The sequence below is a fragment of the Oncorhynchus mykiss genome, chromosome 10 (assembly GCF_057628025.1).
Source record: "Oncorhynchus mykiss isolate SJ-2025 chromosome 10, ASM5762802v1, whole genome shotgun sequence".
In the NCBI taxonomy this organism is placed as follows: Eukaryota; Metazoa; Chordata; class Actinopteri; order Salmoniformes; family Salmonidae; genus Oncorhynchus; species Oncorhynchus mykiss.
Window position 1 is genome coordinate 65,156,829 of NC_143031.1, and position 13,057 is coordinate 65,169,885.

The 13,057-nt window shown below is 42.9% G+C and overlaps 1 protein-coding gene across 2 annotated transcripts; it reads left to right on the top strand.

Annotated features, from left to right (window-relative positions):
• The first annotated feature begins 488 nt into the window (after positions 1-488).
• Positions 489-12,486, top strand: LOC110533183 (uncharacterized). Of its 2 annotated transcripts, none has more exons than XM_090187508.1 (6): positions 489-3,250; positions 5,695-5,825; positions 6,172-6,348; positions 9,647-9,796; positions 10,148-10,259; positions 10,497-12,486. In XM_090187508.1, exons 1-6 carry the CDS (start codon positions 2,980-2,982, stop codon positions 11,372-11,374), a joined length of 1,719 nt encoding a protein of 572 aa, XP_090043634.1. In that variant the 5' UTR covers positions 489-2,979; the 3' UTR covers positions 11,375-12,486. The 2 variants fall into 2 exon arrangements, with proteins under 2 accessions (XP_090043634.1, XP_090043635.1); XM_090187509.1 differs by having other exon boundaries at positions 2,766-3,564.
• The last annotated feature ends 571 nt before the right edge of the window (positions 12,487-13,057 follow it).

The following is a 13,057-nucleotide window of genomic DNA, read 5'->3' on the forward strand; positions in this document are numbered from 1 at the left end:
TTTTGACTTAAATCTACTTTAAAATCTATGGCAAGACCTGAAAATGGTTGTATAGCAATGATCAGCAACCAATTTGAATGAGCTTGAAGAATTTTTAAAAGAATAATGGGCACATGTTGCACAATCCAGGTCTGCAAAGCTCTTAGACTTACCCAAAACGACTCAGAGCTGTAATCACTGTCAAAGGTGCTTCTACAAAGTATTGACTCAGTGGTATGTAAATTAAATGTTTCTGTATGTCATTTTCAGTAAATTAGCAAAAAGGTCTAGACATGTTTTCACTTTGTCATTTTGGGGTATTGTGTGAAGATTGGTGATGACCCCAAAAAATTCTGAACGTAAACATTATTAAAGTGACCAGTGTTCAATGACTATGTACATAGGGCAGCAGTTTCTAAGGTGCAGGGTAGAGTACCGGGTAGGTGCAGGGTAGAGTACCGGGTGGGGGCAGGCTAGAACAGTGACTAAGGCAAGTGGTGACTATTTGTAGCGGGGTGAACAGGCCGTGGCTCATTGATGATCTTCTTGGCCTTCCTGTGACACTGGGTGCTGTAGATGTCATGGAGGGCAGGCACTGTACAACTGGTGATGTGTTGGGCTGACTGCACCACCCCCTGGAGAGCCCTTCAGTTGGAAGCGGTGAAATTGCCATACCATGGAGGTCAGTGGAACGCTGAACTTCATCCTCAAGTCAGACACATCGACTTTAACACAAAGGCTCTTACACACAGGATCTGACCACAAGTCAGACCCAGAGAGACTGGGGCTGGGGCGACTGAGCTGTCCTCCTGCTCAGAGTATTTACTTTATGGTAACCCGAGCAGGAGGGTTGTTCATTCCCATCTGGACTCAGATGCCACGTTAGGAGGGGGGAGCCACATCAGGCAGTATTAAAGAGAAACGGTTCCTCTGCATGTTCTGTAACAAAAGGCTTCAGCTGACACAAAAAGGTGGAAATCCAGAGGGTTCACACAGGGGAGAAATCATTCAACTGTACACATTGTCAGATGCGCTTCACCCATGCTGGCAACCTGAAGATGCACCTGAAAGGTACACCCAGGAGAGAGGCCGTTTGCCTGTACACACTGTGAGAAGAGGTTCTCGGGAGAGTATCTGAATCTGATCTGCTGCTGGTCAAAGATGAGACAATAGAAGACAGACCAGAAAGCATTGATCTGCTGAGTGGACTAAAGATGGGGGAGCAAGGTAAGGGATAAATACATATAAACTACATACAGTAATAGATCTTCAATGGGAATAGTGATGCACCTGGCTATTTTTTCTTGATTTTCTTCATTTATAAAATTAAATCAAAACAACGTATGCTTACATACAAAACCAAATTGTAAAGTATGAACTTGACCAGGTAATTGTAAAAAAAAAACACAAAAAAAACAGGTGCTTGGCTGCAGGAGACTGGGCGGCTACCTTGGATTCCCAGACCGGTGCAGACAAGAGTCCAGGGGACAACATAACTGAGCAGGGCAGGATCATCGGCGACATAGTGGAGGTCAAAGGATGGGTCTGACAACCTAACGTCCAAGGACCTGATATGTTATGTTTATAGGGAGACTGGTTCTGTCAGCCAAAACGGACAAATACTCCATCTAAACGTGGATCGATTCTCAATTGTAGAAACATAAAGCCCTTTACTTTAATATCACGTCTAAATAATTTCACAAAAGCAAAATATACACTTACTGCACACTGTTTTAAGCGGGTTTAACACAGTTACAGCCAAAAGTATTTTTCAGTTAAAACACTTTTCTGGCGTCGTTCCTTCCGTTACACACAGGTGTTCAGAGCACGCTAGATAGCTAATTAGCACAGGTGGTCTCCTCGGGTCTTCCATCTGTCATCCGTAAATAAAGCGCTGTGTTGGAACCAATTTGGGTGCATCTTATATTCTGGTATTATTCGGGGAATTACACTCCCGACCACTATGGTCAGACAAATGGTGGTGGTAAACACACATCAGGGGATCTATGAAGACACATGTGCTTTAACGTAATGGTGTGTGAGCTCATAGTTCTTATAGCAATCAAACTAATGCAAGAAAACGCCAAACAAGATACAAATGACTACTATAGTCAATATTCATTCATTCAAGGTAACACCCTATTAAGTTTGAGGTGTGTTAAGAACAAGTCTATTTGCCTTCATCCACTCACCTGGTGACTGATTGGCTACATATAAGTATTGGATTTTCAAAGCAAATTTTCACTACTTGCTGTATATATGTGGGAACCCTAAGTAGCCCTATAAATGTGTGTAGTAATCTATCCTTTTTTATTATTATTATTATTTCTAGCTGATATGAAAGATAAGGTTATTGTGTTAAGTTCAAAATTGGCACCGTGGCTCAAAGAACCAGAGTAGAAGATATTATTTTTTAACTTCATAGACTCTCTAGAATCTATCAATGAAGGTATGTGGACTATATTACCCCTCATGACCCTTTATTAACTTGTCATTTGAAACAGACTTGTGTAAATACTTTTGTTTTTAGAGAGACAGTAAACCTTGGCTAGAACAAGGACTGTGATGATGTAGATGGATTAAGATCGTTCTATTATTTTCTACTCTATTCTTGCTAACACACTATTCTTTCTAAACAAGTCTGCTCTCAGCTTGAAAGATACTGATAATAGGAGATTTGGTGTGTAACGTAATAAACAGTACCGTAATTCAAAGAACAGCGCGCATTTATTTTTCATTTAACCACACCCTTTGAGCAATGACGCCAACCAAAATAATTTAAATTCAGTGCGTAAACGGAAGAGAACAGTGACCAAGAACAATTTCCACGTTAGCGGTTTTTTGTTGTTATTTAGACGTTTATGTTACACATTGGAACTCGAAATATGACTAATTGAACAGCACAGCATCACATACTTACTTCAGGTAGTCTTTAATTCGCGCTGGAGACAGGACTTGGTTGATAGACGTAATCTAAGTAGCCGCTAACGTTAGCTAACAATGGTTTTTCACACTCAAATAGCCTCCATCATGGAGGTGCTAGCGAATGCAGCCGTGGCAGAGATCTGTAAACTCGTAGACGACGACTATGCCGTGTTTCGTTTGGAAATGTCTCAAAGCCAGAAAGAAAACAGGACATTGCGGAGGAAACTACAGCAATTGGAACTGAAGGTGGTACGGGAGCGCGCAGAGAGGACAATTAGAGACCGCGTCCGCGCCAGTCGTCCCTGTAGTGTCAAGATCCTCGACCAATATAGAGGAATGGCAAGAGGTACATTTTGCAGAAGGCCGAGACTGCGGAGTCAGTCGTCCCGTTCCCGGCCCTAAGTTTTAGAATCAAGTTTGCTACAATTCAGCACATTTTGTCATGGGGCACAGGCAAAATGTGCTGTTTTAAAGCTCATTTCCGGAAATTCTGCACATTTTGCCATGACTTGTGCCATGTTAATATCAGTGCTTAATTTGAGCCGAATCCTGCAGGAAAAGGATCAGGCACGTCACTGTTTTGGACTGTTTCGTTCAGGAAATTCAGCCCATGCCCGATATTCTAAGAGTTGATTCGGGTTGGGCAGGCCCAGGCTTATGGTTTGTGCAACATTGTAACCTATGTTTGAGACCAATGTGTGGCTGTGTGAGACGCATGCCTGTGTCTCTCAGAACTAGAATGAGATGAACTTCATATGATCTCTCTCCCTTCTCTTATAGACATTAGCCTGTAACTCTTCTCTCTCTCTCCAGCGTTGCACGGCATCATCTGTTTCATTATAGAAGTGCGAAGGGTTCTGTAGGAGCTGCAGCACCCCTGATATATTGAAATACATTTTCCAAAGTTATAGAGTTAATGCTGTCTGTTCAGAAATAAATGAAATAATTCAGAATAGCCTACTACACCACAAAAAAAAATGTGTCACAGAGGACCAATAGCTTATTTTGAATAGCCTAGCTGTGGAGTGTAGCCTAATAGCAAGGTATGGTCCTACATTTTGGAATGCACTGCAAATATGTCAGTGAACAAACAGCATGCAGACAAAAACAAGTATTTTGCAATATTTCAAATACAATCACAGGAAAACACAGGTTGGAAAGCAAATGGCTCCTGCTGAAAAGATAATCTAATCTGTCTGCTGTAGGCTACCAAAATATTTGATCAACTTCCAAATATTGTTTTACAAAGTAAAATGAGAGAAAGGCATTTGGCACGAGAGCATCGGTCATCACCAGTGAGTGAGCTGCGCATCATTGGGTGAGTCAGATAAACTGGAAAGCAGTTTTAGGACAAATTTCCTCATATTGTAGCCTATAATGTGTCTCCACACACATAGGCCTAGTCTATTGATGGATTCAAGGTAAGGTAGTTTTTTTTAATTGATCTCAGTTTGTCAAAGTAGCCTGTCATTTAAATAATTTGTGCGGTATTAAAAACGATTCTGCCAAAGTCTTCAGACATGTAGAATTGCCTGAAATCCATTTTATAAAAGGCCACATTTTTCTGACAGTTTGTGCAGAAATGTTTTGGTTGCGCAAACCTACAGTTTACACATGGTCTGTGGTTGCGAGGCCGGTTAGATGTACTACCAAATTATTTTAAACGATGTTGGAGGCGGCTTGTGGTAGAGAAATTACCATTAAATTCTTTAACAGCTCTGGTGGACATTCCTGCGGTCAGCATGCCAATTTGAAACATCTGTGGCATTGCATTGTGTGAGTGGCCTTTTGTTGTCCCCAGCACAAGGTGCACCTGTGTAATGATCATGCTGTTTAATCAGCTTCTATGCCACACCTGTCAGGTGGATGGATTATTTTGGCAAAGGAGAAATGTTCACTAACAGGGATGTAAACAAATTGTCCACAATTTGAGAGAAATAAGATGTTTATGCGCATGGAACATTTCTGGTATCTTTTATTTCAGCTCATGAAACATGGGACCAACACTTCATGTTGCGTTTTATATTTTTGTTCAGTGTAGATAGTCAGTCAGGTGGCTAGCTGCCGGCAGAGACTGTTATTGCAGTAATGTTGAAGGGCTCTGTTTAGTATGACTTAGCTAGCTAGAAGGGTGAAGTAATAAGCTAATGTTAAACGGAGCCTACTTTAGCAGGAGCAAAATATAGGCTACTATGTTTACTTTAACAGAGAGGAGGCTACTGAGACAGACAGTGATGTGGCGAGGCTGAGGCAGGCTGCAATGCATTCAGGAGGAGGAGCAGAGGAGCTCTGACGAAGGCCAAGGGGCCGGGCCGACCCATGAAGCTTAAAATAAAAAAGTAACGCTAGCAAGAGCAGTGTGCAGGTTTTTTATTCATATTTTTTTTCTTGTGATATCCAATTGGGAGTTACGATCTTGTACGATGAAATAAGTGTGATAAATTTGAGAACAAAAACTACTTACATTTGAACACCACCGCAGAAGCTTCGCTATTTACCATATTCCAAGTTGTTTTGTTATCAAAACTCCTCCCTCTTCCAATGCATTGTGGCTGGGAAATTCCCTAAGTTAATTCTACTAGATGAAAAGCCAAAATTAGTAGAACATCCTACCATTAGATTTTTGAAAATTTGTGTACTATAAAACATATTTTATTTTCGCATACTCAAACAGCCTAATATTTATGACGCAAGTATGGGTATTCGGCCAGTGTCAGTAGTGTACAATATAGCTTTGAGCATTAACACAACCTAACTTAACCACCTCTTTTCCCCCAATCACTCTCTCAGGTGAAGGACATCTCACTGGAGGCCACATGAGCTTTGTGAAGCCAGTGGGACACAACGCATGGAGAGATGACCAACCCATAGCTGTAGATGAGGGGAGTGGAACCTCAACCCAGCATGTTATCTTGATAGAGGTTAGTGTCATAGTGTAACATTACAGTACATCAAATGTGGTCCAGGAGCTTGTGAGACTTCCCTATGACATTGTTATCCAATTCAGTTCATGTACCGGTAATAACCTCGGGGGCTCCCGAGTGGCGCGGTGGTTTAAGACGCTGCATCTCAGTGCAAGGGGTCTCACTGCAGTACCTGGTTCGAATTCAGGCTGCATCACATCCGGTTGTGATTTGGAGTCCCATAGGGTGGCGCGCAATTGGCCCAGCGTCATCTGGGGGTAGGCCGTCATTGTAAATAAGAATTTGTCCTTAACTGACTTGCCTAGTTGAATAAAGATAAAATAAACCTCTCTTCATGTGTCAGTCTGCAGATGCAGAGGCTGCTGGTTCTGAAGGATCGTCACAGGTTAAACAGGAGAGGACTGAAGGAGAGGACCCACGAGACATCCAGACTAGAGCAGCGGCTGGAGTGGCGCCCCCTGTAGCCACGGAGGACCTCACCGCCTCGCCCCAGCCAAGGACCCGACGCAGCATCACGGAGGTCAGTGGAATGCTGGACGCCGTCCTCAAGTCAGAGACAGACGCCGAGACTTTAACTGTAATGCACAGGCGGCTATTACACACAGGATCTGACCACAGATCAGACCCAGAGATACTGGGGCTGAGGCGACTGGGCTGTCCTCCTGCTCCTGGCTTAGAGTATTTACTTTACGGTAACCCGAACCCGAGGACGGTTCATTCCCATCGGGACTCAGGTTACGCGTTAGAGACTGGCAATGATCTGTCATGTTCTTACACTACAGAGATGGACCCTGGCAACATGCCCTTGGGTTTAGAGACACAGATGGATCTGTCTAGAGGGGACTGGAACCAGTACAGTAGTAATGTGTACTCTGAAGGGTGCCTAGATAAGAAAGGGGAGGTTATAGTCGTAGATGAGGTGACTGTGAAAGTGGAGGGCGACGCTCCTCTGACATGGAATGTGGATGAGACTCACTTAGGGGAAGGACTCTCTCAAGGCAGAGCTTTATTAGATTACAGGGAAAGTTTAGAGACAAATCCAAATATTGAGACCCACTCCCCTTTACATGCGCTCGGGGATCGCGACCTAGTGTCCACGTCAATGGGGCCTTCCAATTCACACGGCCGCATCCTTTTTGATCAGGTTTTGAACTCAAAGGACCAAGGGGCCCAGGTTTTGGGAGGGGGAGCAACATCAGGCAGTAGTAAAGATGAACCATTCCTCTGCATGCTCTGTAACAAAGGCTTCAGCTGCCTCCAGAAGGTGGAGATCCACCAGAGGGTCCACACTGGGGTGAAACCCTTCAGCTGTACCCAGTGTCACATGCGCTTCACCGAGGCTGGCAAACTGAAGAGGCACCAGAGGGTCCACACAGGGGAGAAACCCTTCAGCTGTACCCAGTGTCAAATGTGTTTCGCCCAGGCTGGGCACCTGAAGAGGCACCAGAGGGTCCACACAGGGGAGAAACCCTACAGCTGCCCCCAGTGTCACATGCGCTTCACACAGGCTGGCAACCTGAAGATGCACCTGAAGGTCCACACAGGAGAGCGGCCGTTCGCCTGTACGCACTGTGGGAAGAGGTTCTCAGAAAGAAGCTACCTCAGGATACACCAGCTGAAAAAACATTCCACTCTAACATAGAAAGTAACCATTCCACTTGATCGCTTCTCACTTGTAGATCAAATGCTGCATTAAAGTCAGATGAATTTTCATTGTTGTCAGCAGTAAAGATCCACAGATGAATTTGGAATAACGAGTCATAGATATAATTCTGAATCCAGGCATTGTGTGATCTATAAGCCTTAAAAGTACTGTGTAAGCTATATGTTTATAAATGCCTATTTTATTACTTCCAACTACTTCATGAGAAAATTAATACAGTTTATTAAGTTCATTCAGATTTTTTTGTTGACATGCATGTGTGGTTTTTATATGGAGTATTTAACACTTGTTAAATACACTCGTAACCATCACGGAATGGGTAAGCGCTGTATGGGTTTTGACTGAGGGAAATGCCGTAAATTAAGATGACTCGATGTATGGTGAAAGGTGAGACGTTGAGGATTCTTATAAATACCACTGTCATACAAGCAAGCCAAATCTGCACTTCACATCGCCAAATCTAACTCATGTCATATACAGTGTCAACGTTTCTGATCACTATGTTTGATGTGCAGTTACAAGATGTGATGTCGTCATACCCTGGGTTCTTCTGAACAGACTGATCCTATGTTTGTTTATTATGAGGTGCTGAACACGCACCTGAATGCACTCATGACTCCATTCTATGCGCACCACAATGACTATCTCTTTCTCTGATTTACCTTGTGAAAGCCTAATGCTGTAAGATTTGTATTTTATACCTTAGCTAGTCATGTTTGCAATAGAACAAGCTTTCAGATTGTCCACTTTAGCCAGATTGCGATTTATAATGGACTATTTTGGGATTGTGTAAACAACAGTAATTGTGTGATGGCGGGGATGCAGGGTTGTGTTCCGAAACAGAACAACTACAAGTGTGCTTGCTCTAGTTCCTCAACAGCACCGCTAGGGGAGCAAAAAAAGTACCTTTTATAGTTGAAGACTCTGAGTCATAAGTGCATTGAAATTGGAACTGTGCACACTTTGGAGAGGTGTGTGGCCACTTGGAGACCCCAGTTAGTCCTCTCACTCAAACCCCTGTAATTTTCTGGTCTTATGTTGCACCTACCCCACATTGCCCAGGGATATTCTTATTTTGTTACTGAATGTATGCAGAGTGTGTTCGGAGTTTGTCAACAACTGTTGCAAAATGTACAGTAAATGGAAAATGCACATAAAATCAACAGTGTCATGTTTAGATTGGATCTTGTCAGGTAAACTGTTGTGTGCTCACTTTTGGTCTAATTATCTCAACTGTTCCCTTTCAATTGCTACCATGGTTCTGTATGGTTTTATTTTTTTTAGTTCTGTAAGAAACATTTCCTATCCATATAGTTCAATTCCCACGTGTAAAGGGTTAATAAACACAAAATGGGTCTTTTCATTCTAAGACTTTCATTGAATCTCTCTTTAGTATACATCACATCTGATCTCACCTTATTCTCCAGACAGCGCTTTATAACCAATATACACTTACTAAATATACCTACACAAACACCTACTGTACACTGGATAGTCTATTCGAACATGCCTGTTGCCCAAAATGTATGTTGTATGTCACGCAGCGACCGTTGAGTGGGGACGTTCTGTCAGTTCAGAACAAATTGGCCACGTTAGCAACGTAATACAGCTGCCCGGTGACGCAACAGTGGGACGAACCACGAAACAACGCTGGTCATTCACACCGGCTTGTGTCACGGTGACATCCAGATGGTGCCCAATACTACAAGTTATGAATCACTCGTCCAGTCGAAATAAACATTAGTCTTTTACAAGTTTTAACTAGCGCCATGCTGCTGTTGCCTACAAACTAGCACAAACTAGCTAGCTGGGAAGGCTTCATCAGACTGAAGAGACTCCATTCGTTTCGTCTCCACTCGACTCTCAGCTGAGCAATTTGGGCACCAAGCCTGTCCATATATAGCCTCTTCCATTTTTCATGCATTTTATTTTACATGTCAAAATAGTTGAGGTTTGTCTGACTTCTGACTTATCATAGTTGACTCATATTTACCCGCAAAATCATATTTATGTCCACCATGATGTTTAACAACAATTAAGTAATTCTGTAACTACAATATAGCAGTGGGATGGCTAAACAGTTATTACCTGTTTGTGTGTGTACGTACCTAAGGGTGTGTATGTCTGTGTAATCTGTATCACCTCTCTCTTCCAGGAGGAGGAGGGTCCAGAGGTGGTGATGTTGAAGGAGGAGGGTCTGGGTAACGCTGAGGGGACCATGGTCATGGAGGACAACCAGACTACACCTCCTGAACCCACAGAGGAACCAGCTGAGCAGCACAGGACCACACACAGTCTCACTGAGGTGAGCCCACTGTGAACTACTGGCTGAATAATATTAGGTCAGGGTGCTGATCTAGGATCAGTTTAGCCTTTTAGATCATAATTAATAAGATTTAATGGAAAAATCATAGATCAGCGCTTCTACTCTGAGAGACTATGTGGATACGGGCCCAGGTCTTGATTAATTTTGTCTTAAGTGTGGGAACATGCCTCTGAATGATCAAACCATTAAAGTGTAAAGTAATCAAATCAACTAACATGTTTGGGCAATGAGACACTACTATGAGTACTATGCAATCATAAAATGCTCAATAGCAGGGTGCTCATATCAGATTTCTTGATCCAACATCCTCTCACTCTGTATCTCTTACAGTCAGTAGACATGGAGGATGGGAAGCCTGATCTGCTGCTGGTCAAAGAGGAGATAATAGAAGATGGACCAGAGAGCATTGACCTGCTGAGTGGACTAAAAATGGGGGAGCAAGGTAAGAGAGAAATACATATAGCCTACATACAGTAATAGATCTTCAATGGGAAAAGTGATGCACCTGGCAGTTTTTTTTCTACATTTTCTTCAATAATAAAATGAAATAAATACAGCTTATGTTTACATATAAAAGCACATGTTATAATGTATGAATTTGACCAGGTCATTGACAAAAAAAACTCCATATTTAGAGTTCTCTGCCATGTTTGTGAGTTCTATTTTCTAAACTCTGCAGGTGGTTGGTTGGATGCCAACAGAGGAGATCGCTCTGCCATTTTTGATTCCCAGACTGGTGCAGCCATGTGTCCAGGGGACGACATCAAGCAGGCCAGGACCAGAGGCAACATAGTGGAGGTCAATGGATGGGACAGCATCCTCAACTCTGGGCTGGGGAACAACACTGTTAACCAGAAACAGACAGTCGAGCACAAAACAACATCCAAAATAAGTCTCCATGACAACAGCCTGGCTGAGACCAGGGTGAGGCGTAGATTTGGTCTGCGGGGACGGGGAGGTGCCCGTATGCAGCTGGAGAGAACAGACACTGACTCGGCTAGTGATGCTCCGTCCTGCTCCTATAGTTGTGATTCAGAGAGACTGATGGCGCCTCAGGTTAACCCACTAACAGGTGCTGCCTTCAGCCTGCCTTCTATAGGATCTATCAACTGGAACATGGACCCTGCAACAACACAGACTCTCACTGGCCTTCGTCCTCCTCACACTCTCCTGTTAAACCAGACCTCAGACAATGCCAGTGCCTCAACATTAAATGGCTACACAAGCCCATTGACAAATGACAGTAGTAGCAACGCTATCAGTAGATCCGATGGCAAAGAGAAGCGCTTCCCGTGTTCATTCTGTGGGAAAGCTTTCAGTTTCCCCAAACAGGTGGAGATTCACCAGAGGATGCACACAGGGGAGAAACCGTACAGCTGCCACCTGTGCCAGGCCAGTTTTTCACACTCGTCCAACCTAAAGCGGCACCAGAGGGTCCACACAGGGGAGAAACCCTTCAGCTGTACCCAGTGTCACATGCGCTTCGCTCAGTCTGGCAACCTGAAGATGCACCTGAAGGTCCACATGGGAGAGAGGCCATTTGCCTGTACGGACTGAGGTTCTTAGAGGGGAGTTACCTCAGGATACACCAGCAGAAAAAACATTCCACTCTATAACATAGAAAGTAACCATTCCATTTGATAGCTTCTGACTGACATCACACCCTGCATTACAGACAAAGATTCCTTTTCACTTTTCATTGGAATAACGAGAGTAACGTATTTCATTGTTGAATATTCCTTGGTAGAATGTTGCATGTAGACATTGTGTGACATTGACTTAAGTGTACAACACATTAGGAATACTTGCTCTTTGCACTTCATAAACTGACCAGCTGAAAATTACAATCCCTTCTTGATGTCACTTGTTAAATCCACTTCAATCAGTGTAGATGAAGGGAAGGAGACAGGTTTCTAAGAAGGTTTTTTAAGCCTTGTTACAATTGATTTTGTTGTTTTATTTAAATGTTTCACCTGCTTCTGACTCACAGGCCCATCATTACACATATTTAAGTCAATACTGTAACCTGGTCACTCAGGAACATTCACTGTCTTCTTGGTAAGCAACTACAGTGTAATTTTGCAGTTGTGTCAAATGCTGCAGCCACCACCATGCTTGAAAATAAAGAGGTAGTTTATTCAGTGACGCGTTCTATTGGATTTTCCCCAAACATAAGGCTTTGCATTTAAGCCAAAAAGCATATTCCTTTGTGTTTTTGTTGTCGTATTAGTTTAGTGCCTTATTGCATACAATATGCCAATTTTGGAATATTTGTTTTCTGTATACTTGTATTTTCACTCATTGATTAAAGTCATTATTGTGGAGTCACAAATGTTGATCCATTCTGTTTTCTCCCATCACAGCCATTGAACTGTAACCGTTTTAACATCACTAATGGCCTCATGGTAACATTCCTGAGTAGTTTCATTCCTGTCCTGCAGTTCAGTTCAGAAGGATGGCTGTCTCTTGGTGTTTTTAAAGTAAGATGATCATGATAGTGCCTTAATTCATGTTTACTTTACATGTAGTAGTGAACCTTTTCCAAAGTATTCTAAAATAAATGTTATCAAAGCGATGGTACCAGATTTACAGGAAAGGTGAAGTGTTACCGTAGTGATGTTATTGTACTTGTCACGTATCATTTTGTGCAATAAAAGTATTGTACTTCACGTTGTGAGTGTATGACCATTTTAAATCAAATACAAAAATGACTGACTTTTTTTAAAATACCTTTGCAGGAACTGAGTTTCCCTTCTCAGTTGAACAAAATCATATGGACTTAAATAATTATAATTGGCTCCATGTTAAGTACTTGAATTCGTGTTAAATGGGCTTGGCTGTGGTAACTTGTTTAAGTGTACAGTGACGCGCTTCTCATATAAATATATATATACTCTTGTTTACTGTCTGCATCAAGGAACGATACAAGTAGACCATGGCAAATGGCCTGAGTGTGTTATCTTAATTGATCCACCATCTTGAACTGGCCCTCTGCAGTTGCAGGTCACTGGCCCTGGATCAGGCGCTGTCGCTTTTCCTTCGAGTCGGAGCCAGGACTGAACCACGAGGGACAGAAACTACCACATAGAACACAACCAGCGGACAGGAGGTAGACAGGAGGACTGAACAACCTCAGTAGTCAGTGATCCAGTCTGCAGCCCAGACCCTTCTCTTCACAGTCTCAGTGCAGGGATGAAGCAGGGCCTGGGGCCTAAATAGACCCTCCTGTTTTTATGATAC